This window comes from Anopheles moucheti, chromosome 2 (assembly GCF_943734755.1).
Source record: "Anopheles moucheti chromosome 2, idAnoMoucSN_F20_07, whole genome shotgun sequence".
Classification (NCBI taxonomy): Eukaryota; Metazoa; Arthropoda; class Insecta; order Diptera; family Culicidae; genus Anopheles; species Anopheles moucheti.
This window is the reverse complement of record NC_069140.1, coordinates 61,470,884-61,497,976: the sequence shown is the minus strand read 5'-3', so window position 1 is coordinate 61,497,976 and position 27,093 is coordinate 61,470,884. Positions and strand designations below refer to the sequence as shown.

At 39.3% G+C, this 27,093-nt stretch overlaps 3 protein-coding genes across 4 annotated transcripts; 1 reads left to right on the top strand and 2 right to left on the bottom strand.

Moving 5' to 3' along the window:
• The first annotated feature begins 559 nt into the window (after positions 1-559).
• Positions 560-5,174, top strand: LOC128296782 (uncharacterized protein K02A2.6-like). Its single transcript, XM_053032269.1, has 3 exons — positions 560-1,300; positions 2,030-2,754; positions 5,171-5,174. Exons 1-3 carry the CDS (start codon positions 560-562, stop codon positions 5,172-5,174), a joined length of 1,470 nt encoding a protein of 489 aa, XP_052888229.1.
• Positions 5,175-6,212: 1,038 nt separating this feature from the next.
• On the bottom strand, positions 6,213-10,693 carry LOC128297743 (pendrin-like). The gene is made up of 8 exons (XM_053033435.1): positions 10,595-10,693; positions 8,586-9,099; positions 8,393-8,514; positions 8,157-8,321; positions 7,965-8,069; positions 7,752-7,893; positions 7,005-7,609; positions 6,213-6,935 (listed from the first exon to the last, which is right to left on the bottom strand). Exons 2-8 carry the CDS (start codon positions 9,043-9,045, stop codon positions 6,486-6,488), a joined length of 2,049 nt encoding a protein of 682 aa, XP_052889395.1. The 5' UTR covers positions 9,046-9,099; positions 10,595-10,693; the 3' UTR covers positions 6,213-6,485.
• Positions 10,694-15,300: 4,607 nt separating this feature from the next.
• LOC128303362 (choline transporter-like 2) lies at positions 15,301-21,913 on the bottom strand. 2 transcript variants are annotated; one of them, XM_053040304.1, is made up of 9 exons: positions 21,751-21,913; positions 19,500-19,622; positions 19,270-19,433; positions 18,992-19,187; positions 18,048-18,151; positions 17,208-17,605; positions 16,818-17,133; positions 16,076-16,733; positions 15,301-16,000 (listed from the first exon to the last, which is right to left on the bottom strand). In XM_053040304.1, exons 1-9 carry the CDS (start codon positions 21,782-21,784, stop codon positions 15,909-15,911), a joined length of 2,085 nt encoding a protein of 694 aa, XP_052896264.1. In that variant the 5' UTR covers positions 21,785-21,913; the 3' UTR covers positions 15,301-15,908. The 2 variants fall into 2 exon arrangements, with proteins under 2 accessions (XP_052896264.1, XP_052896256.1); XM_053040296.1 differs by lacking the exon at positions 21,751-21,913 and adding an exon at positions 19,724-20,814.
• Between the last annotated feature and the right edge of the window lie 5,180 nt (positions 21,914-27,093).

Here is a 27,093-nt window from a genome sequence, read left to right as displayed (position 1 = left end):
CCCTCGAGTTGGGTTATGTGGGATACGAATCAAACCTTGGATGTATCAATAAGCAATGTTTTTACAATTTTTAATCACTGTTTGGGCACATACAGCTTTTTAAATTACTTTTTTATGAGTCGACGTATGATAATGGATGTATCCTAGATCCACCACTAAGCCTGAAACAAACAATCAACATCTGAGTGGACATCAGAGGATATTTTCACAATGATCAATTAGTTCGTATACAAATTTACTGTTGGGAGCACCCTGTGCTAGGATAATTCTGGGCTAGGCGCAGACGTCAAGCACTCCCTTTTGACATTCGGCGTCAAAGGCAGAGATGCTAAACTCTCTCTTTGCTCCCGACCGGCGTTAGGAACGGACGTGTTGATGTGTTGAGTTTTATCTGTTCAATTTTTAATTTGTATTGTATTGTTAATTTTAGATAATAAACCACCTCATTTGTTAACAACACAAAAGTGGCGACGAGGATTAAAGGAAATACATCTCAACAACGTTTTACGCCAGAAACAGTGACCGAGTTTTACCAGCTTTACGTGCTTCATTGTGCTAAATGGAGAACGGGGAACCATCGCGGGGCGGCCATAGTGAACAGCAACAGAATGGCGTCCCCAATGCGGAAAGTAACTGGATTCAGGAGATTTTTCGGCAGCAGCAGATATCCTTACACCAGCAGCAAGAAGCATTTTTGCACCAGCAAGAGCAGTTAGTAACCAAAGTGCTTGCGACTATGAATGTGCGGCAGCAATCAGGATCGGAGCAAATCATCGATGCGTTGGCGAATCATGTTAAAGAGTTCCGTTATAATCCGGATGATCGTGTACTATTTGCCGGATGGTTTACTCGCTACGGCAGTTTGTTCGAAGAGGACGCGAAGCAGCTGGACGAAGCCGCTCGTGTGCGACTGTTGTTGAGGAAGCTTGGGATCGTGGAACATGAGAGATACGTCTCACACATACTGCCATCGAAGCCGAATGATTTTGATTTTGCGGCGACTGTTGACAAGCTGAAGAAGCTGTTTGGTTCACCGAGCTCTGAGATGGAAAGGCGTTATAAATGCCTTAATCTTGTGAAAACGAAGCTGGAGGATTTTGTAGCATACTCGTGTCGCGTAAATAAGGCTGTAGTTGAATCGGAGCTTGGCGGATTATCAGAAGAGGAGCTGAAATGTTTATTGTTTGTGTGCGGACTAAAGGAGGAATGTTATGCTGATGTGCGTACTCGACTGTTAAGCCGATTGGAGGACAAACGAGTGACTAACCTTAGTCAAATGACTGACGAATGCAAGAGATTGGTCAGTATTAAACACGATACGGCAATGATAAGTGTTCAGGACAAAACAGTCAGTGTTGTCCGTGGTGAGCAGAGGCACAAAGCATATCCCAGAATACATAAGAACGCCGGGCAAGAAAAGAAAACCGATTCAACGCTTAAGTGTTGGTTGTGTGGCGAAGGGCATCATGCCAGGAAATGTCCACACAATAGCCACAGATGCCGTCAATGTCGTCAGTACGGGCATATGGACGGATTTTGTAGTTCCGCGCTTAGATGGTCCAACGGTCGGAGGCAAAAGAGCATCAGAACTGTTTGGGTTAACAGGATATCTGATTTTAAACGTGGACAAGTGAAGGTTATGTTAGACGGGATGCATACTCGGATGATGATTGATTCGGGTGCCGACATAACCATAATATCCGACAAGCATTGGCTGCAGATGGGAAAACCTGCATTGACACAACCTGTAGTAAAAGCCAAAACAGCATCCGGAGATCCTCTACACATATTGGGCGAGTTCCAGTGTATGCTAAGCATAGGGCAGCAGTGTAAGCCGAGCGTGATTCGCGTAGTGAAAGGCGATTTAATGCTGTTAGGTGCGGATGTAATGGACGTTTTTGGTTTGTGGGATGTGCCGTTATCATCAATTTGCAGGCGTATAGAAATCGGTGATGTGAGCAGTGCGACTCTTTGCCATTCTTATCCTAAGCTATTTGCTGATAGGCTCGGGCGATGTGTGAAAACGCAGGTTCAACTCCAGCTGAAGGATGAAGCTATTCCTGTGTTCCGGCCCAAGCGACCAGTTGCATACGCGATGTTACAGGCTGTAAATGAAGAGCTTCAACGCTTAGAGGAACGAGGAATAATCGCACGTGTGGAGCATTCAGAGTGGGCAGCTCCCATCGTGGTTGTACGAAAAGCGAACGGAAGTATAAGGATCTACGGTGACTATTCCACAGGCCTTAATAATGCGCTGATGGCGCATCAATATCCGTTACCTCTTCCAGAAGATATATTTACTAGCTTGAGCAACTGTACGGTATTCAGCCAGCTTGACCTCTCCGATGCATTTCTTCAAGTAGAGGTGGATGAAAAGTGTCGTGAGCTTTTAACCGTAAATACCCATCGCGGGTTATTCAAATATAACCGATTACCACCAGGTGTAAAAGCTGCGCCGGGAGCGTTCCAGCAATTGATGGACACAATGGTGGCTGGTTTGGTTGGAGTAGCGGTCTACCTAGACGATATTGTTATAGGAGGAAAGGATATGGCAGATCATGATAAGAATCTTCATGCAGTATTACAGAAGATTCAAGAGTACGGGTTCACTTTGCGAGCAGAAAAATGCAGTTTTCGCAAGTCCCAGATTAAATATTTGGGTCATTTGCTTGACGCTAAAGGATTGCGTCCAGACCCGGAGAAGATCAGTGCCATTATCAAGCTGCAACCACCAACTGACGTCTCGGGAGTGCGGTCATTTCTCGGGGCGATAAATTATTATGGAAAATTTGTGCATAACATGCGGATGTTACGGCAGCCTCTGGATGAGCTGCTGAAGGAAGAAAGATTATTCAAATGGACTCCGCAGTGCCAGCATGCTTTTGAACAATTTAAGAAGATTTTGTCTTCTGATCTCTTGCTGACACATTATGATCCGCGGCTCGACATCATAGTTTCAGCGGATGCTTCATCGATAAGCATCGGTGCTACCATATCACATAGGATGCCAGATGGGAAGCTGAAGGTAGTCCAACACGCATCGCGAGCGCTTACTGCAACGGAGCAGCGTTACAGTCAACCTGATCGAGAAGGGCTAGCGATTATTTTTGCCGTCACAAAGTTCCATCGAATGTTATTTGGGCGACATTTCCTGCTACAAACAGACCATCAGCCATTACTACGGATCTTTGGATCTAAGAAAGGAATACCAATATATACAGCTAATCGTTTACAACGTTTCGCTCTCACGTTGTTGCTTTACGATTTCAAGATCGAATATGTTCAAACCAATGAGTTCGGAAATGCTGATGTGCTCTCTCGTTTAATGGATCGTCATGAGAAGCCAGAACAGGACTTTGTGATTGCAAGCATCGAACTGGACAACGATATTTGCGCTTCAGTGAAGAATGCAGCGAGGATTTTGCCGCTTGCATTTGAGGACGTAGTGCGCGAGTCGCGAAAAGATCCTGTGCTTCAACTTGTGTTTAATTACGTCCAGAATGGATGGCCAAGGATATTAGAAGGTCGTGATCTTAAAATCTTCCACGCGAGACGTGACTCTCTTTCAACAATCGAGGATTGTATTGTCTTTGGAGACCGGTTAATTATTCCAGCGTCTCAGCGAAAACATGTGCTAGAAATGATGCACCGAGGACATCCTGGTATTGAGCGGATGAAAGGAATTGCTCGTAGCTACGTTTATTGGCCAAACATAGATTCTGATATAGAGGAAATGGTGAAATGCTGTAAATCGTGCGCTTCTGCGGCTAAGTCTCCAGCACACAGCTTACCATCACTTTGGCAGAAAACTGATGCACCATGGCAACGGATCCATATTGATTTTGCTGGGCCAATTGAAGACGTTTATTTTCTGCTTGTGATAGATTCACATTCCAAATGGCCAGAAATTGTATCCACTTCACAGATATCTGCTTCTGCGACTGTCGCTATTTTGAGAGGATTATGTGCAAGATATGGAATGCCTAATACGATAGTAAGCGACAACGGTAGGCAGTTTACGAGCGCAGTATTTGCTGACTTCTGCAATAGTAACGGAATAGAGCATATGAAGACTGCTCCTTACCATCCCCAATCGAATGGCCAAGCAGAACGATTTGTGGATTCTTTTAAAAGGGCACTCAAGAAGATTAAGGTGGGGGAGGTGTCATTGCATGAGGCATTGGATACATTCCTTTTATCGTATAGAAGTACACCTAACAAGCAATTAGAAGGAATGCGGACACCAGCAGAAGTCATGTTCGGTCGTAGAATACGCACTTGCTTAGAGTTACTGCGCCCACCTGTATCTCGCAAAATCGATGATGGACCGACCCGAACCAGAGTATTCAACATTGGTGAAACCGTTTACGCGAAGAAGCATCATTACAACAATTGGAGTTGGGTCCCTGCTGTTATTCAGAAGCGGATTGGGCAGGTTATGTATCAAGTGGTGAGCACAACCGGTCATATATTGCGTTCACACATTAACCAGTTGAGGCCACGGATGAACGCTAAGGATGATCATGTGACACATGATGTTCAGTCGGATCCTGTACAGTCTTCCATGGCTTTAGACATTTTGTTGGATGAATGTCAAACTGATCCTACAGTAATTCCTCCTATGGAATCGCCATCACCGGTGATCCCGATGACATCGCCATCATCATCTTCATCGTCATCGTCATCACCATCGTCATCGTCATCTTCTTCGTCATCACCATCGTCATCGTCATCTTCTTCGTCATCACCATCGTCATCGTCATTGCCATCTCCGTCTTCTTCGTCCTACTCATCCTTGTGCACGTCATCATCGTCATCTTCGGAAAGGTGTAGTGGGACACATGCATCGGTGACATCCCCAGGCTTCGAGACAGCGGATAGTGGATCATCATCGCCGGTACAACCTCTACGCAGATCTTCACGTGTTCGAAGACCTCCGCAGTGGATGGAGTCGTACCAGCGTAATTAAGGAGGGGGGATGTTGGGAGCACCCTGTGCTGGGATAATTCTGGGCTAGGCGCAGACGTCAAGCACTCCCTTTTGACATTCGGCGTCAAAGGCAGAGATGCTAAACTCTCTCTTTGCTCCCGACCGGCGTTAGGAACGGACGTGTTGATGTGTTGAGTTTTATCTGTTCAATTTTTAATTTGTATTGTATTGTTAATTTTAGATAATAAACCACCTCATTTGTTAACAACACAAAATTTACAAATACCATTTTTTCGTCAAGTATGCGTAATGATTTATGAGCCATGTTTAATTCTATTCTGATCGGCCGAATACACCCGGGAAAAGGTGTCCTTTCATTTTTTGGAGAAGTAAATGTTCAAACTCATAAGAATGGTGCCATAGAGTAAGCTATTTAATGCAAGCAATAGCCTGACAATAGCAAAAGCCTGGCAAAAAAAGACAACTTTTTTTACGAGAAAATATTAAAACCTGTGATACAGCAGCTATATGATGGGCAACACGACGATGGGCGACGGCATTCTTGGTTATTATACGAACGTGCTAAGTATTCCAAATGCCGCATCTCCCAGCGGGAAAAATCGCTCTGCCCAACTTGCAATGAAATCTGCCAAAGCAAGAAAACATGATGAATTTGTTGCACAGGGCACGGCTCATCAGAATTTAGGGAAATTTGGTCCAAACCTGGTTTCTGGACGATTTCTTAGACTTTTTAGACAAAACTTTGTGAATTCAAAACTTCCCTGATGTGAACCCCCCTGAGTGCTATAGACTTTTTGTTTGATTCTGAATGAAGTCGATTCTCAACGAATACAAGGACATCGTTTGCATCAGATTTGAATTCCCATGCAAATCGTGCGTCAGTAACATGCGAAGCTCGTGCAGTAGTCGAAGTACGAGTTTTTTTTAATAGATATGTTGTAAACATTCCATATAAACAAAGCAAATATTACGAACAAAAAATATTATCAATATTTTTTTTAATAGTACTTTCAAATTGTACTCTAAGTTATAGATCACGGTGTAGACCCACAATGTTGGCCATTTAAATATGACCTAGCAGATACATAACCAGGAGTTTGTAAAAAAATCTTATACACAAGATAATTTTTCATAAATACATTATGAAGAGGAATCCAAGTTCTATCATATTTTTTGCTACGTATCCCCGCTCCCAACTGTTTAACCATAACATCTATTTAAAAAACCTTAACGTTGGTACTAACAAGTTTCTATGATCGCTTTATTCGAAGAATAATGTTAAATTCTACAAAATATTAATCTAAGCTACATCAAGGTTAAATGAACTCCTGGAGAAATGTTTATCATTCATATGTCCAAATAGTATCAACTTCTCGACGAAGAACTTCTTTATTGTTATTGCTTTGACTGATTTTCATGATTCTGGATGGCTGTGTCTGAATGCACACATCCTTTAAATACAATTTTATAAAGCGACATTTCTAGAAGCCTCATTAAATTCTACGCAGTAATACAGTAAACTCGAGAAAAAAGCTTTACAAACGTACTTCTTGAATCATTTGCGACACAACGCCAGCTCGCAATCTCAACTGCTTCTGGGCGTAATGGACGGCATCGTGAATAGTAGGATAAGTGCGAACGTATTGTTCCTCGCCACCGATAAAGTTGCATTTCTTCATCTTTTCAAACACCAACGGTGAACAACCGGCGAGCAGAGTTTGTATATCGACTACTTCCAGTTCCTTCACGAATGTTTTAAAAGTTGAGATGGCAGAAGGGTCGATATAGCTGAGGGCAGTAAAGTCGAGTATTAGGAACTTGATGGCATCGTCCATTTCTATGAAATTTGGAGCTTTGCGTCGTTTCGTTTCTTCGGTTAGATTTATATTAAGAAACTGGCAGATGTTGTTTTTGAACACGGCACGTGATGCAAAATGGAGTCCACCGCTGTAATGTATGATCTTGATACCGCGATGCTCGATCAACTGAAAAAGAGTGGAAAAAGAATGTTATAGTAACACTTGAAATAACAGCCTATCCAGTTTGTGACATACCCCTTCGTAGCGAGTTATGTCCAAGTATACATCCGAATTGGGCACATTACCCATCTGGCACATGTACGGTTTGAGTGCTCGGAAAAAGATGCTGGAGACGCTGAGTGCAAATCCAACCAACAAACCAACGTCAATCGATATAAACACCACTGACAGAAAGGTAAGTATCCAAGTAACGCCATCGAAGAATCCCTGTCGCCAGAACTTTGGTAGATCTCTAGATTGCATTAACAAGCCTTGCACCGATACGGCAATAATACTGGCTAGAATACACCGGGGCAAGGGTTGGAAAAACGATGCTACGAACAATAACACTACCGCAAGTAAACTGCATGAAACGAGACCAGTAATTTGCGTTTTTCCACCTGCCAAATACTGGATCGCAGCACGGGACAATGATGCTGCAAATGGGTAGCACGAGAAGAACGATCCGAATACATTGCCTGCCCCCAGTGCCAGCAGTTCCTGGTTAAAGCCGATTTCATAGTGCTCTTTCTTGGCAAATATGATTCCCAACGATACAGATACGGTGTAACCAACGATCGCCACTGTAATGCTTTCCATTAGAATTTCTGGTATAATGTCGAAATTAGGAAGTTTCGGTGCTGGAAACAGACAAGTAAAGAAGCTTCATTATTGAATTGATTTTTTTTAATTATTTTCTTCTAACATTTTTTTGTAGTTCTCATGATCTAATAAGTGCACCCCAACGCTTTAGAGTACCTACAGCTACAGATAATTACTCACCCGGCAGCCCTTGAGGAATTGTTCCAACTACTTTTAATCCATAATTTTCTTTTAGATTAAACTGAATCGATAACAGAGTACCACTGACAACGAGAATGAGCTGAATCGGGATTGGAATGATGCACAGTTTGGCTAGGCGTGGCTGAAATAATAATAAAAAACAATATTACTTACAACCTATAGCCTTACAACATGTAGCATAATGTTACAAACCTTAATGATTTCATTATTGATCAGCAGTATAATGATGGCAACAATCGCCATGCCTAAATTCACCAAATTTGTATCAGGTATTCTTTTTCCAAGCTCGTAATAAGTCTTTAGGACGAAGGAAATAACATTGTGGGATTAGTTTAAAATATATCAAATACTCCAGAAACGGAACGGTTTCTCTCGTCTACCTACATAAACAATTTCAAATCTACTACCCAGCGGCGGAAGTGTAACACCTAAAATGTCCTTCATTTGCGATGTAAACACGTATACTGCCGCACCGGTGGTGAACCCGGACACCAATGCTTCGGACAGTAAAAATGAGGCGGCACCCATCCTGAGAAGACACATTACAAGCTGCAAGTGATAGGACGAATGTTTGTTCGTTTGAATGTCCCCTAGGTACATGTCCAGATATGGGCAGTTACCTGTATTATACCGACTAAAAAACACAATGCCGTTCCGACCTCCAGGTTGGTGTAGTTAGAACCCGCGCCAGAGTGATTGTAGACAACTTTGCCGGTCATGATAGAAACTACGGCCAATGTACCTATGCAGCAAATTGGAGTATAACATAATAAAACTTTGTCCAAGGTGCAGCCCACTGCGTGGCACACATACCCATGGAATTATGTCTCGACGTGCCCAGCAAGAAGTAAATTAATACGGGGAAGAATGCTGTATAGATTCCGGTGATTGGAGGCATGTTAGCTATAAGCGCATACCCCATTCCCTGTGGTATGTGCATCACACCGACCGTTAAGCCACTGATGAGGTCTCCAATAAAATCGCTAGGAAACGAATACTCAGGAAGCCATTTGAAGATCGGAAATAACCCCGTAACACACGTTTTGGTGTCCATTTCGCGCATGCTTTCCATTGCTTCCTGGTAGAAACTGGACTTCGGTTTGAAGTAATTGAAGGCATTGTTGAGATCCTCCTGTTGGTAATGTGGACGGGTGACAATAACCTGCGATATTTTGGGCCTCGAACGTCGGCCACCAGCCCTTTCTGGCGTTTCGTTGCCATCACGACTATAGGCAGGATTTGCAGCCCCGTTGGAGCTGCGAGGATGTGGCATCTTTGTTGCTAAACGGCCGAACACCTATTCGCGAGTTTTCTCTTGTTCTATACTCTGAAAGTTTGCAATAAAACAGTTGCGGCAGAAAATGTACACACAAGAGCGACATATAAAGTTAGATATAGTTAAAAATCGGATGAACATAACATATCACTTCAAATATAATATAGATATCTCTGAATAATAAGATATTTGCTGTTTAACACAGTGCGGCATGATAATGGCCAATTGATTGATCAAACATAGCAGCAGGTAGCTGGAAAAGATTGTCACCAATTTCAAGGGGAAATATGTGTATCCCCAAACCCTTTTCCCTCGCTCTTCCCATCACCCACCAACCAATCATCCGAAAGTGACAGGTGCACATCGAAACATGTATGAAAGGATTTTTGTTGATAGAACACATTTCACAGATGTGATAATATGATCATTTTATAGGCTACATACGGCAGCGTGTACAATTCATGCATTATATTCAAACGTCTGTACTTGTGAGCTGACTACCATGTTTACAACGTGTGTTGTTGTTCCAATCGTGACGCGCTCGTAAACTGATCAATGATAAAACCTATTCGTATATGCGACTATCAAAGGAAATGTGAAAAGCATTTTTTGTGTGGAACCTAGAAACGCGTTTGCATGTTGTCATTAAATTAGCACCCACGTGATAAATGGCTATTGAAACGCATAGCTGTTTAAAATGATCTGTAAAATTGTATTCAATCACTCGTCACGGAAGGTGAAGTATAACGTAAAACAACGTTTCCATTCCATTCCATCTATATTTCCAATTTTAAATAAATATAGTTACATTGATATACATTAATACATTCATTAAGAATTTTCACATAACCGAGTATGCCCGGGATAAGGCAAATCGCAAGGAGGAAATGCCTTGTGACAATTGTTATTATCGCTCAACACAAGCGGTGTTGAAAATACATTGCCGTCATAATATAAATTAAATAAATAAGAATTTTCACATGTATAACGATCACCCTGATTATTGAATTTTATGGAAAAACGTTTTTCCGATGATAAAAATTCTAATTCGTTTAATTCATAATCAACATTACAATTCCGATTATTGTTCCATTTCGTCCTTACTGGGGTTTTCAAGCACATTATCAACGATGTAATTGTCTATGTTGTCATCCTCGTCTTCACTATCTGCATGAATTGTATCATTCTGAGTGCCAGAATCGAAAAGTTATTATCCGTAAATAACAACCCCTTTAATCGGACTTAGGCCATATTTTCACTGGTGTTTTAAAAAACACCTTCTGCCAACGAACATTCTGTTGGCAAACATTGCAAACAAATCACTACCGATTCTTAATAAGCGTCTGTTAGAACTACAAATTAATATGGAAAGGTTTTATCTGTTCGCTGTACTGCTATAATTTATATAGCTTTCCTTGTGCACTAATTGTTGTCTCCGAATGCCACAATGTTTGATCACCAATTGTTCATTACATTCCCGTTGGTTAGAGGAACTCCACTGAGATAACATTACACTAAATGCGAAAAAGTTAGCTTTTGTACACACCTGAATAAAGAAAACCTATTTAAGCTGGGGCTTAGCGTGTTACCGGGACGTCGTAAGCCGATTGATCTTAGGAAACGACCTGATCGGTCTGACGGTACACTAAAGACTAAATTGAACTTTTGAGAACAAAGATATCGATGGCTCATATCTGCTTCAGTGTGCTACACCTGAATTTCGATTCGCTCTTCAAATAATCGTATCACAAAGTTGCTAATCATCAGCGACGATCAATTAGCAGGTTCGTACGATTATTATTTGGTCATCAAAAGAGTCAACATTCCCGTGTAATAGAGTGATCTTTGGAAGAATGCTCGAGATTTGATGGAGTTTTGTAAAGCGAGACAAGGTCATTTTTTGAACTACATCATTCACGTGTCTGTTTGAACACGGCTCAATAAAAGTGTGAAATTGGGTAACCTTCAACGCAACTTGTCTAGCCAATGTGTGGTAAAGAATAGGATTTTGAACGAGAAACAATCCTTTCCATTGCAAAAAAAAATCAGTGTAACATTCAATACCTTTCATACTTTCTGACGAATCGCTATACAAATTTTAGTTGGTGTATTATTGAATTATGTATCTACGAGTGTTCATTAAGGATTTTGGTAAGCGTAGTATTAATGCTTTGTTGATACGTGTATCTACATTGCCCCATTCGATGGATAGCTTAAGCTTTTCATGCTCTACTGCTATAAAATATAAAAATACGTGTTAGACAAATAGGCCATGCAACCTGCAATATTTTCATAAAAAAGGTATGACATGGACACATTTATTGCAAATAATTTATTTCTAATACGAATCGAAACTACGCTGAAATGGGGACGGCCTTCTATATTTGTCAGATAGTCCTTGAAAGTGCTATGTGAAAAGTATTTCAATTCTTGGTTTCTGCGAGGATGTCAAAACGATTTAAATACGACGCATTAAGAATTGAACTAAGGGATATTGCAACGAAGGCATACTTGCCGGAAGTTCAAACCATGGTTGGAAGGTGACAATCACGAGGTGGGAAAAAAGTATTGTTACCTGAACACGATCGTGATTTCGGAATAATAACCTATGTGAGGAAATCCGAAGATTCATTGTTCTGGGGAATGTTCAATGTATATTGTTTAATTCGTCCACCGTGAACGTTTTAATGCAGATGTTGAATGTATTACAATGTCGCTTAAACTTGAGTTTTGAGTCATCCGGCGTGTCGTGATCTGCAGGAGTCCGCTAAATCGCCCACGACCGAGCGCCGTCGTATGCCGATCCATTATAACGGTTTTTACGGCGATGATGCGTCCATCCACGTCATCACTCCATCTCAATTTGGGCCCACCAGCCCACCGGAACCTGGCAAGTCTAACCCGTCGATAGTAAGTTCATCGTATAGCTCATAGAGCTCGACCTTGTAGCGGCTCCTCCAATGTCCTTCCACACATACGTGGCCAAAAAGCCTTCTGAATATCTTCTGAATATCTTTCTGAAAACTGTTCACTAAATCTCCTTTACCATTAAATTTAGTTATACTTACGCCATTTTTTTAGAACCTTTAAATCTGTGTTTTGTTAAAGTAAAAAAAAATTAGTCAAAAAGGTGATTGAATGATAAGCTCATACTCAGAACTCAACTACGCACAAGAAAGGTTGCTGGTGCGCTAACAGTACTGATAAATAATTTACGTACGAATTCTTGTTCTTCACAGATTACATCGATTTGCCAACTATGGCGGTACTATGTAATGTAAACTCCCAAACGAACTTCTTTAGCTTTTTTAAGTAAACGATTAGCGAATGAATAATGGTCCTACGTTTGGGATCTGTGGTGATAGAGGTATACGAAGCGTCTTCCGGAAATTGATATATTTATCCAGATCCGATTCAGCTCTGGTTTAGTTAACTTGGTTCATGCTAATAATACAAATAATAATGATAAAAGATACAAACACTGTTAATGAAGTGTCATATGCAGGATCGTAGCTGTATAGATTGAAGGAGCTTTTAAAATCACTTCGAATTATTAGCAGCGATCAAGCACGATCATTATTAGCAGCGATCATCAATTTATTAGGCAGTATGTTTGTTTCTTTTTGCATTTGTCGAAATACGATGGAATTACATAGATTACTTTTAAAAAAATCAAAACTCAGTTCATTGTCTATCAAAACACCAAGGTCGCGCATTTCATTGCTTCTTGATATCTCGCGTCACGAAACACATATACGTACAAACCGCCAATAATTCTGGGCACACCACTGGTTAAAAACTGCAAGGAATCATGGATACTTCACAAAATACTATGAACAAATAACACCATTAAGATAAGAAATGTAGTATATATCGCACGACGATGCTGTTTCTTGATGCACTCATCTGAAAGCACGTCGTGTTGCTATGCTTTAGTAACCAGACCGTTTTCAGGAAATTCGGTCCAAACATGCTGTCCTACAGCCCAGGCAGCATTTAATCTCTGCCAAGACAAGCTTAACTAGATTCGGCAAACGAATACGCCTCATGTCGGACGAGCACCTTCCTGGTAGGACATGAGCCATCCTGCATCCTCATCACGTATCTCAGCCAACCTATCGTTCCAGCCATGGCCATCGTCAGAATATCTGATCTACCAAACAACTCAGCTATCTAGTGTCAAGACCAATATTGTCTCCGTCAAATGACATTCTAATCCCCAGGCATTCCTTGTCACGGCCAGAACCTCCAGCAATCAGGTACTTTGTTTTCGTCGTATTGATCCTCATTCTTAAGTTTTCGCGCTACAGTCGGTTGTATAATATCACCCATCCTCCCAAGGTGTAAGATTTCCTCATATTATATAGATAGAATAACTGGGTACGATCCTCGTTACGCAAAAGGAATAATAATGGAAAATTGATCCGTGATTTAAATCATGGATTAACTATCATTATTCTAACTCTTTAACTCAGACTTAATTCTGGTAAGGAGTCTTGGAATTCTTAGTTATGTAATGTAATGTAAGAGCTATGGAACATCATGCAGCAGTACGAATTTCGACAGCATGCAGCAGTACGGACTAGCTGGGAAGCTAGTGAGGCTGTTAAGGGCCACAATGGATGTAGTGCAGTCAAATATGCTGTCGGAACCGTTTGAATCTCACGGGTAAAATTTTCACTCGTTCACTTCAATCGGCATGACGCGGATGACATTGTCGGACGGACACCTGCGGCGGTGTGTGTAGCGTACACCCGACCGAAGCCTGAAATGTACGTGAAGCCTTAAGGATTGGATTGAGGATCAATGCACAAGAATAAGATTGCTGACCTGGCCATGTCAGCACGATATGCTTAACTTTGGGCGGTCCAGGAAGAAAAAGAAGCTACCGTTCTTAACGCTGTTGACTAGTGATGTGCACTCCGGAACGCACCCACGGCTCCGGAGCTGGTTCCAAATCGCAAGTGATGACATCACAGATTTGTCGTTGCATGGTGTTATATTACGGTGTTAGTGTACGGTAGCGTCTGGTGCAAATAAATTCGGGGAAAAAAGTTTGATTTGCCGTTTTTGGATCGTTTTTGGTCGTTGGCATTGACCAGTGTGCACTTACTGAAATAATTATCCAAACAAAATCATAATTTTTGGTCGATTTACGGTACCTACATGTTTGGAAACTACATGCTTAAACTAAATATCGTTGAAAGTAAAGACACAATATGTATTTCTACAAAAAATAAATAAGCAAATGCGTAAATATGCTCTGTACAGCAAAGCACATGCATTTCATTTGGTTCGGAAACGGCTCCAGACCCTTTAGTTTGATGTTTTTAGTTCAAAAGCACCTACGGGGTTATCGTAGGTTCGGAGCCGGCTCCGGAGCCGTGGGTTCGGAACCGGCTCCGGAGCCGTGGGTTCAGAGTCGTGGGTTCGGAGTCGTGGGTTTGGAGCCGTGGGTTCGGAGCCGGCTCCGGAGCCGTTTTTCCCATCACTACTGTTGACGTATGTAGTAAGAGTAAGGGAATGTGGAGACTATTATCCTTCGGAGGTTTCGGATCGATTCCTGTATCTGCTAAGTATCGCTACTACACTATCAACAGAACGCACATCAAATTGCATCGTGGTTGAAACGCTGTAGAAAATTAACTGGTTGGTCGATCCTTTAAAAACTTTCAGGACTGTCAATAAATTGGGAACGCATTTTGCAAATTGTTTTATCTTCAATACCATAACCTTAAGCATCACTCCATTAGAATATGTTCCACTTCGGGTTATAGTTTTTCTGTATTTAGATGCATGTCTGTTTCTTCCTGCCTGTATTTTTCCGTAGTGTTTGCTTCGTAATGGCTTAGTACTTTTCGATGGACTTGACCGGAGTGAGTAACTTGGCTTTGTATCACTATAGGAAAAAAATGAATAGTGTCGGGAATGAAGATTGTAAGGTATGTCTTCTAGTTACTTCTACACAGGAAACAGTCGTTTCTGTAGATACTCCTTGAGGTAGGCCTCCCCGTTTGCAGTCCTGATAGTATCGAACTAACGAACGAAACGAAACGTTGTTGTATAAACTCTTTCCGTGACGTTTGGTTTTTGATGAGTACACTATTTTTTCCAATTATAAAAAATGGCATCGATCAAAAACATTGTAAACAATACACTCTATGTCAAAATACCCCTGTGCATGAAGACTTCAAAAAAGAGTACCACCATATATGAGTTTCATTATTCTTTCTACAATACTTAATCTTTAATAACAAGCTCGTGAGATCTACAGCCTTAGAAAAAGTGTTTTATTTATACACAATACTCCATGACATTTGGCAGTTTAATAACATTCATGCAAAAAATTCCCCGCACTACGTGCAAAACCGGAACACAGAGATTTCAGTTCTAATTGATTATTTTGATCAAGACTTCAATATGAGTGCTTTATTATACAAAGGTAAGATATCAAAAATTGCAATCCGTATGATGACGAGTATATGGATATATTATTCATTATTGAAAATATTATGGTGGATGTTTTTTAAACCCTATCCTTTCATATTTCGATCACAATTCATGCTTTGTTTTAAATGCCTTACTTTGCCTGCTCAACATTATCTTGCATTTACTTGTATCCTTCCTATCATATTGCGTATAAATTAGTATAAAAATATAGACTTAACATTTAATTATCTGTGTATGCTTTTAGATACACACTAAAACAGCTTTCACTCCAAATATATACAGGATTGCTGAACATTTGGCCTCAAATTGCGCGGTATTTAATGGTGGACCACGCATTGTCAATATGTATTGCTGCTGAATTTATTTGAGTTGCAATTGCATGTAGTGCAATCTTTGGTGATCATTATAATTTACTTTTGCTTTTTCCCCAATATTTTTAACAATCCTTTAGACATAACGAAAGGTCGCTCGGCACTACCGTCATTACGTTCGATATCTTCCACTATAAAACGGAAACAAAGCAAAAACATGGTTAGAATTGTGAATGTAAATCATTTTAGGATGGTAATGTACTTACAAAAACATAAAAATAAGGTGTCCACAGCCACAGAGTAAACACTGAAGAAGATGGATGCAATAATGTATGTTCCAATGAACACAAACACAGCTGGTACGAAAGGGTAGTTTAGTGGTGTTTTCGGCAGATCACTATCGAAATAAGCGTACGTTGTGGCTGCCATTCCGGAAGCAAGCAGCAGCTTGGACAAGAAAAACAAAAAACCTGTCACCTTATCGAGCGCAATTACTCTCAGTACGTTACGCGTGAGCAGGCTGAAAGCATCTTTAGCACTAGAGCAAAAGTTTTTACCATAAATTGCACACATGATGTATGCGTTCGTGTTCAAAAATTTCAAAAAGCTTTCCAAACACCAGAAGAAACAACGACAACAGCACAAAATGGCACGCGTCACACCATTGTCGTAGCCTTTCAGTTTGTGGTCTACATATTCGAGGAAGGCTCGGATAATTTTGCAGATAGCAATAATTAAAGATCCGAACGCTAGCGTGCCTAGATGGTAGAAAATCGTTCTTGTGACACCGCGCGTTAGAACGAAAAATGGCAGGCGGGACTTTTGACGTGTCCAGTACCATGTGGCAAACGTAAAGGCTAACACCATTTCACTGAACGCGGATACAAAGCAAATACACCAGAAAAATCCAACCACATTCAAGGCCTAAAAAACAAAATAAAAAGAACGGAAGGTTAGCAAGGCTATTGAACTAGAATAAATAATAGGTTTCGAAAATAGCGTATTTACATGAAAGTATCCTACTATGGTAGGACTATCCACCTCCTGAAAGTGACAGGCAGCATCAATGCATCGACCTTGGTCATGTGCTCTGCTAGAATCTTTACAATTTTCGTTGAATACGACTGGATCACAAATGTCTCCTTCCTTGTATCCGTTGCTGCACAAGCAAGAAATTGATGTGTTTAGTCCATTGATTTTATACACGGGATCGCCAATGGACGCTAAAAACAACAGAACCAGCAAAGAAAACACAATAACGGCAGCCTGCAGTATCCATGGTACAAGGGGGAAAAATACGGTGGAGTAACTAGCGCTAACAGCCCTGGAGATAAAAAAAAATACAATAAACATTTAGATTAACATTGACGATAACATCGTATTACATTATTAACTTACTTGCTACCCTCCTTCACAAGTGCTATTGCTATAACAATTCTTTTGCGCAGAACCAACACTACCAGGAGTAGCACAATCAGAACAATCGATAGGGCAATAAGTATCCAAAGCCAGGTTTGATCCGACTTAAACCAAGAGTTTACTAACGAACTGAGATTAGGAGACACATTTACATGTGCTGCCACAGGATTGGCACGAATGTTCTGGTATTCTCGTAAGCTGTAGTACACTCCGTAGCTAAGTGCTGCAATGACGCCGATTATTGAAATCCAAACCATTGGTTTCGCAATCCATCGAAGCATCGTTATGAGAATTAAACTTGCTAGTACAGAACATGCGACGAAGACCAATATCATACGCCACGACTCCAAAATATCTTCCACAATCATTTGGCTTGTCTGCAATAGAGAAGTACGCTTGCATTAATAATATTGCAAACTGGATCGTCATAAAGGTTACCGAATTTAAATGCGCCAACATTATATCTATACTCTACCAAATTAGTTTAAAACAAGTTCTATAATATTAGTATGCGTAAGTGTATGAAGATAATTTAGCGTCCGATTTGTGACAATAGAGAGGAAGATAACCATATCATGGGCGAGTGTTTTTTTACGGTAAAGAATTCTAGTTAATTTAGTCTTACTGGTAACACCGCTTATTTAAATTGTTCCACGCAGTAGGATTAATACTAAATAATAAATATAAAATCGACGTTAGTGAAAATAAGTTCAATAATTGCAGTAATACTTTTTAAAGAATTACATTATAGTATAATAATACAATAGATAAACAACACAATATAACCACCGTTCTTTAACCGTCGGAAAGTGCACCTACCCCAATAAAAAGTTTTAAATTTTTTATCGCTTCGTCCACCGATTGCTGAACATTACGAGCCCCATTACTGATTGTTCCCACATCTGGAATGCATCGCTTCGAGACTGATAAATCGTATACGATACCGATCGTGATATGATGAGTAAAATATCGTGGATTTTATGATAAACGGACGTGTGAGAGAATATATGAAAAGAAAAGACAGGGGAGATAATATAAGTAATAAAGCAATGATAATAGAGTGTTGATGAATACAGCGTTATCAATTCGAGCATGTTAATAAACGGCATCTATTAAAAAAAACTACCTGGTTGGAAAATGCTTCCTAAACAAATCGATTTCGATATTCTAACTGTACAACTGACGATAAATGGTTAATTTGTAATGTATTAGTGCATTTCATTGTGTTATTAGCAATCGCCATAACTACATAAGGTGACGTAATTTTATCATAGCACATCATAACAAACAGAACGAGCAAAAGAGGAAAAAACACAAACCTGATGCACGCTATTGTCATTCGTTACAACGGATATGAGATTATTCACGTATCTTGCCAGAAAGGATTGCAGTTTAACAATTTTTTCTTCCAAAATGTTTTCAAGATTGCGTTTTTCTGTACATTGTTCAGATGAAAGTTGGAATTTGGTACTGGCACCCGTCTGCTGTTGGAATCGCTTGGGCACGAGTGCACATTGCGCTTCAGGAATGTTAGATACGCATCGATTTGCCACTGCAAGTAATAGTAGTTGTTGGTTATCGGAACACGGTGTCACTTGCTAGACGGCAGCAGGAAGACGGCATTAATATCTGATTTTACCCTATTTTTATGTTTAGATACTATGATGTTCATGTAAACACAGTCCATGCGTTACAAACATTAATGACAACTTGTTGCCTTCATCATCATGAAAATCAATTTACTCCATTAGATCAATACTTACATGAGGTACTCTGTTGAACTGTTTGTGCACATCTCTTGTTTTTTATGTATTCTCCAATAATTTGACATGTTTTTAGATCAGTCTTTTTCACGGTTTGCTTGCATATCAATTTTGTGCGAATCTCGTTAAGATTGGAAGGATTGCAATTAGCGGTTTCGAAATCAAAATCTTCAGTTGGACATTGCTTAACACACACCTAAAATAAAAAAAATTAAATCATTAAATGCAAACAAGAAATTACTATTCTTTGATTAGGTGTAATGCGACCCGTTACAAACCTGTGTAGTGCTACAGCCGGATATCGGTACATCAATTTTGGCACATTCCGTAATGTTAAAGAACATTAGATATGGTTCATCATGCACTTCGCTATCGACACCACATTTCCGACCATCGGAATCAATCGGCACGAGCAGTCGATTTAAGTCACCATGCTGAACAGCTAAAAAAAGTTTAATTTTCATACTATTAGTCTCTGTGCATATCCATCATTACATCGCATACTTACCATAGTATGCTACGTAACCCCAAGCACACAGAAAAGTGACAAATAAAAACAAACATGGAAGATCTGTACACGATCGTTTCGATAAAGGTCCTTTGAAGTCAGGATCATATTTAAGTGGCTCGCCTGATGATAAAAGAAATGTAAAATAAATATTCGTACACGCATACACGCATTACATTCTAACAATGTTTTTCCATAATTTTTTGTTAATATTAGGCGCTTACTTTCCGTAGGCTGTTGAATATCTTCTTTAGAATGTTTTGTCACACGATCTGTACCACCACAGCACAATCCCATCGCATAAATTGTTTATGAACACGGGTTCAAAGTCACTCTTCACACAGCAGTCCCAGCAGTCGAAATTTATATCAGTACTAGTTTGTATGATTTTTGGAACCTCTCAAACCATGGAAAAGGTGTTATATGATAAGATAAAGTCTCTTATCGCACTGCTAAACGTTAGTGATGAGCAAATGGAGCCAACGCACACATACACATTGGCCCTTTTATGAACCTAGTGTAAGTGTAAAAGGCGCTAAAATGCAATGCACAACCTCGCTTAACAGCATAAACAAAACAAAGTCAGTTTTTGTTGATTTTTTCAATTGTGGCATTAAGATGCTATACGTGCGAGCGAAACATCATCAAAATTTAAAACTGTTTAAACTTTTTGTTCTGTTTTTATTGTTATCGTGTTTTCAACTTCAGACAACAGTCCAGTGGTTTTCTTTGCACCCAGATAATTTACAAATGAAAATATTGAGCGCCAAGTTATTGACCAGCGATCGTTAGAAGCCGCATCATTATGTCACCTATGCGCTTTTAAACACCTTTTGTCGCATCTAAATTCTTTGTTCCGCACAGTTCTTACTATCCACAAAATAAAATAAATTCATCAACACAGCTGCGTAAAAATCATCCACAAGTAAGCGGAAAATCGTTCTGTATTTTTGTCTACGTTTTACATGCCGGACACGTCATCACTGCAAACAAGAAGCCCCTTAAATGTTCTTGTAGTTTTTCGTAATACTCTAGCTCGCGTACCGTCCAAATTCAAGATTTGCTAGCAAATAGCGACACCTACGCACACTATGCTGAACACCCGCGATCACGCGCGATCTACACACTACGTCCGTTCGATGAGCCGTTCGAACACACTCTACCTATAGTCGTTGTGTCAGAGTCACACTCTTCGACATCGGTGTTTGATCAACAGCTGAACGCAGTGAACTATAGACCGCTACTGGTTATCCGTCCTTTGTACAAGCAAGTGGCACACCACCAAACACATGCACGGTGCTGACCATGCAAGTAAGCGTTACGCGACGAAAGGTACAGTGCTGCCCTTCGGGCAAACCATTCGCAAATGTTTCACTTAGTGCTAACTATTCCATAGTTGGGTTAGCCTCACAACTGGGATGCAGTTTTGTACTTAAACGTATCGAGGCTACATCCATCAGGTTCATCTCACGGTCATTACATATAAAGGCAATACATCGGATGCATTTGATATCTAATTATTGATGTGATGTTACTATGCTTTGTCTCTATTGCGCTTTTGCGCCTATCTTCATTATTCTATCGCGCTCCCTGTCTTATTGTCATGCTTCTACACACATTCCCATGTATGTACCTATCTTGTTCTCTCCAATATGTCTATTATATTGTATCCAATTTCAATACCCTCATCGTATCAGTTCAGTTTGGAAATAGAGCACTGCTTTGAAGTGAACAAAAACATTAAACGATAATCTATCTTAAAAATAGCTGTTAAGATAGAACCTAATTTAACAATAAAAAATAAATGAAATGTTTTTTGCAATATATTTTTAAAATTCGCAATTATTCATAATTCTTTATCCGAACTATTTATCTGTCCTTAAATGATAACTTATTTAAATAGTTGCGACACACTAATTTTGACTCATTTTAAACGATTCGAATAAATTTAAACTAGTGGGTGTAACGTTGTATGTTATGAAAGTTATGAAAGAAGTTCCAAACACAGTTAAAGTTTCTACCACCATATTTTAAAGTTTGTGGAACACTTTGGGTCACGCACTTGCGAGCAAAAAACATTCACCTTATCGTATAACTAAAACACATAATGGAAACAGTGTCAGGGACGCACTTTTTCGACGATAAAGCGGTCACACGATGATTTTTTCTTCATCATTATTGTACTAATTCAAAACAAAACTGTTGTTTTAACGTTAGATAAAACTCAAAGCAAAGTATGCACATAACTCACCTATTCCTGTATCGCCATTTGCACAGCAGGGCATTATGTAGGAATTGTTCTCCCTGCAATTAGAAGAAAAATACAAAACTGGTTCACACACGTTCGGATCGCTACTTATACACTACTACTACACGATGATCAAGCCGTTAGAGCCAAATAGTATCTGGCTTTGTGCCTGTGTCGTTAGAAGGTACAGATTGTACGGCATGGTGTTTAGTAAAGATATTCTTTATCTTTAACGCTTTAGTTTGCATTCTGACTCTAAGCAATTATAATTGCTTTCTCTCTCTTTCTCACTCTCTTTTTTCTCTTTCTCTCTCTCTCTTTCTCTCTATCCCTCCAAATCTCTCGTTCTCTCTCTTCCAACCAACTGAAACTGATAGTAGTTTTATTTTGCGTGTGGCTTTATGAATCATCTCCATGCACTCATGGTAGGGGAGGTTTCGGCATTCGTGTAAAATGTCTCTTGAAACAGCAATCTATCGTTATTTGTCTGATAACAACTTTGAAAAGCAAAGAAATGTGATCCATTTTGTTATGGCCGCTTTAGTTTACACACAGATAAGGGGCTGTTTTCGTATGCAGTCAGTAGTAGATCTACAAAAAGTAAATGACTAATTAGTTTTCAACAACACAGCAACAGTTTTGCAACAGTATTTGGACATGCAGAGCTCGAAAATAGGAAGTAATAAAGAATTAATTCTTCTTAGCGAAAAAAACATTTGAGCGTTTATGTTATAAATGAGCTTATAAGCTGATCAATTACTCAATAGCACGATATCCCGATTTGCAGTTTGGCCCCTGTTCATGTGCGCTACCTAGCAACATCCGGGAACTCAACACCAAATGTAAAACGTTTAATCTGCAAAAGATCCTATGTCTCGAAATTTGTAGGTATTGAACAAGACTGCATTAAATGATTGTTATCAAACAATGTAATTCAAAAATCAGTAAAAAAAATATCCTTTAGTATTTTTGATAATATTATCCAAAACAGAACAGTTCAATTGCTTATATCTTATATATTCTTATATCGTACGTACGTTATGTCGCACGCCACTTGATGTAATAGACAATATCTAAATGGTAAGCAAATATAATTGCCGTATGACGATGGATTTGTTACACGTTATATGACCATTACTCTGATTGATAATCTCTTGGTAGGACTTGTGAATCCTGCCTCCAGGGACTTTCTTAGTTACTCAGCTTGTTTGAACATCTGATGTTAACCTACCTCTGTTTTTTCAGGACCGACAAAAATGACCATACGCCCCCTCTGTTTGTGGGAGCAAAAATTAATGAAATAGTTATTTTGAAACGTTATCTATCATGGATTGCCATATGTAATAACTGGAAATCCCTTGACATGAATTATGCAAAAACAAATGATCAATTCTGCATTCGGATTTGATTGTGCCCATACATACTAATTGTGCTACAAAATCGTGTACTATCGACTCTACACATTGACCAGGTCTAGAAAAAATAGAAATACCACCACATTCCATATCTATTTAAGAACCACCGATTGTGTTCTATTTGTGTTTCAGACCGTGTAATTATATGTCGAAAGATATGAGCTATCTAGCGAAATTTAAATGTCATTATGAATACCAGAAATTTTGCGCATGTTTCAATCGCAAAATGCCAGTTTCTGGAATCCTTTTAGCTTGAACCTTCTCAGTGTTGATAAAATTTCATTTATTTTATGAAAAACGGGCTGATCGTACGTCCCATTTTAATCATTCTTTTGGTATCAGAATTTCCAATAATATTTCTTTTCGTTAGAACGACCTGGCCGTATCGACTTATTTATACCACGTATAAATATTTATATATAATACGGGATTTGGTTAGGATGGGAGTTTGACTCGGTCATGTCTTGTGAAGACCGGCGTCGACACCAATACCTTTTCAAATATTTATCCCTATCGAAAAAATAAAAAAAATGAAAATGTATACTAAAGAGCATGTGTATATTGATTTTCACGCCGTATTTGTTTTTTCAAAGTTCAAGGATTTTTTTTTCGCGTCGGAAACAGATCTAGTCGTTCCAATTGTGGAGTTTTACATATGTTTACATGTTATTATATGACTACTTTCAGACTTAACTCCAATTTAAATTCGTTTATTTGTTAGTCATAATGACTTACAAAAACCAAACAAACTACAAAAACTTCATGCTGTTCAATTATTATAGTATCATCTTTTATCCAATACTTATTAAAAGAATTGTTTTAGATCAAAATGGGAGGGAAGCACCGATATGAAATTAATCATTACAATAATACCCACATTGTTTACATTGTAGGAATAATCAGACAATACTTTTCTGTTCCAGTTCAAATTTTATCTACAACAATCGGTGAATTTGACCGAAAGTCGAGATAAATGCGAATTATTGGAAATAGATTGGAAACGTAAATCACATGAGGATACATTCTACTCGCCAGATCAATCTTTGTAATTAAAACCATACGCATCTACAAGACAAATTTCTAGCACTGGAAATCTATAAAGGCTTTATATAGGCTTTCGCTTAAATGGACCAATAAAACCAAAAATTCATTGCTATGAATTTACACTTATTTCTTTGGCAAGCAAAATGGTTTACCATACTGATTAGATGCATAGGAATAAGGAAGGAATAGTTTATATTAAATATATGAAATAATTTGAATGCGACGAATTTTCTAAGTGAATGGGCGTTTTCTTTAATACCAGTTCCGGATCCTAAACTCTCTGATAAAACCGAATTAAAATATCTTTAAACTATTTGAAGGAATAAACACACTCTTGACTCTTGATTTATATGAGATATAACAGATCTTAAGACTCAAGGAGAATCCAAACTCGCCACAACAGGCGGCGAATAGGAAGTTTAGGTAACACAACAAGAAGCATTAGAAGACTAAGAAAAATGATCTATTTATGTAGGAAAATATCAGTGATCTAGTTCGGCAGGGAAAGGTCTAACCACAGAACACAGATGTTATTTATTTTTAAACATGTTCTAATAGTGCCCGCCGTAAGAGGAATTGTTCAGATTGAACGGAAATCCATACAAAGAAACATTCTAATACAACTGCAGCAGTTTGAGGAAATGGTACGCACTACCAATTGATGGCCTGTCGATGCTATATTTTCTTTTTCCCAGCTGCTCAAACACATTAATGTATGAGCGATATGTATGTTGATTGAGACGATAGGGATTCGATTTCGATCCTTATTGCTAGATTTTATTATTAAATTTATACTGACAAAAGATACTTTACGCCTTTTCTCTTAAAGTATTTATTATTTATTCTGTACACTTAAGGTCAAAATTTTAGTGACGATTTTTTAGTAAGAGAAGTGAGCATCACATGCCTGTTAATGTAGACGCTGCAAACACCTCGCCTCATTTATAAACGCTCACAAACACACATTCGTTCTTGTTGTGCCAATTAACTAACTCCACAATTGGTCAAGTGAAATTCCAATTCCAAGCACGGTCACACTGCACTGAAGACTTTGGGGTTGCGAATGAAACAATTATGCGATTGTACTGTAGCTCAGACAACAAAGAAGCTGCACAACGTATTGTACGCATATTACCGGTTGTAAGCGTGTGTGCAATTCAAACAGTTTTCACGTAAACTCAACAGGTTGCCATAATCATTCAGTGTCATTTCTAAGCGTTGTTCGTGTTCATTAAATTAGCATACTGGTGTTTGCTATGAATTAGTTTATCTGTTCGTGCAAAAGGTATTTCAAAAATACTTGACATGGTTTTTAACGTGCACTTCAAGTAATTACACGACGAACAACTAAGTGCACCTATATCACGTGAAAATGTCAATAGAGCACGCACGCAAGCATAAAATAAACTCTTTCAAGCATTCCTTCCTTGCGTTGTTTTGGGCTTGGGATCAGCTGATAGTTTGTCTGGGAAGTTCGCTCGTATTCGGTCAATAAACCGCCTTTTTACGAACCGTCGGAACGCTGACTTCCAGCCTTCAGTGTAGACTCTCCCGTTCAAAAATACGTGAACTCGCAAAAAGGGAGAATTTAACCTCGGAGTATCTCTTTGTTTATGTTGTTATCCTTTTCTACATGGTGTATTTCGTATGCACTCGAGTGAAAGATAACACACACTTTCTATTCACCGATACCGCTAGATTTGGATGCTGCGCTTCTCACCGTGCTTGTCCACTTCTACGTCTCTGTAGCATCGAGAGTTCTGCGACCTCTCTTTGTTTTTGAAAATCCGGCACACACGAGACTAGATGCGTTGTGCTACAGTTTCTGATAAAAAACAACTTTCGCATACGAATGTATTTAGAATGATTGAAGTGTAGCTTTACCGATATCACCACACTTTCACCGATACTTTGATTATGAAGGTATGGAAACCACTTTCCCTTCAAATCATTTTCCCTGCCTTTGGTATGAGTTGGTTAGATGCTGAACAGTTGCGTCACAATACACTTGTTAGCTATACGGTTGAATGCAAAAATGAAACATACAAACATCACCACACACTTTTGTCTGCACCCGGACGCGTTCAGCAGCAATAGTAATAAAAGGCAACACCTACAATGGCTCAGCAAAATAATGGTATGCTTGCTTTATTCGTACCTGATCGTTCGTGAAGCGGAATTTTCGAAGCAAACCAAACTGACTCACAACTAAATAACGAATGAAAATGTGCGTGCGTTCGACCGGTTTCTTTCTTTCTATCAAAATGCTCGATCTCGCGCTCGCTCACTAAGCAAACCGTTCTCTCCCGGCTCTCTTTTTCTGCCCTAGGGTTGTGATTGCATCGTACAGCAATGGCAATGCGCTCGTGGATGCAACGGCACTATATGGTTGATGACTTTCCTTGAACGTTCGATTGGAGGGAAAAATCATACAAGTTGTAATATAAAGTTTCCTTTTTTTCTACAATCAAAAATATTTGCAAGCGTGCAAGAATATGTTCATCTACACACTGGAGTACCACGCAAACTAAAACTTGATTTGAAGCTTGTAATCCTGCACTAATGAGCGACAATAATAAGAAAAAGAGTCATTCAATGATTAACAAATGCTTCGATCTAATTACAGTCGATACCCGATACTCGAATGCGTCCCAGAGAAATCCGCGTATCTCGTGTTTCCTATAAAATATCGTTCATATGTCGTATTAAGGGATCTAGTACTTATTTCCGCGTAATACAGCCCATTGAAAATAGATATTTTTACGTTTATTTCAAGAATTTTAATAAAATGGCATGAACATTATTTTTTAATAATGAAATGTAAATCTGCATTCAAAACTCCAAGAAATGTAGAATTTTTAAAATCTCCGAAACCACGTAAGACGAG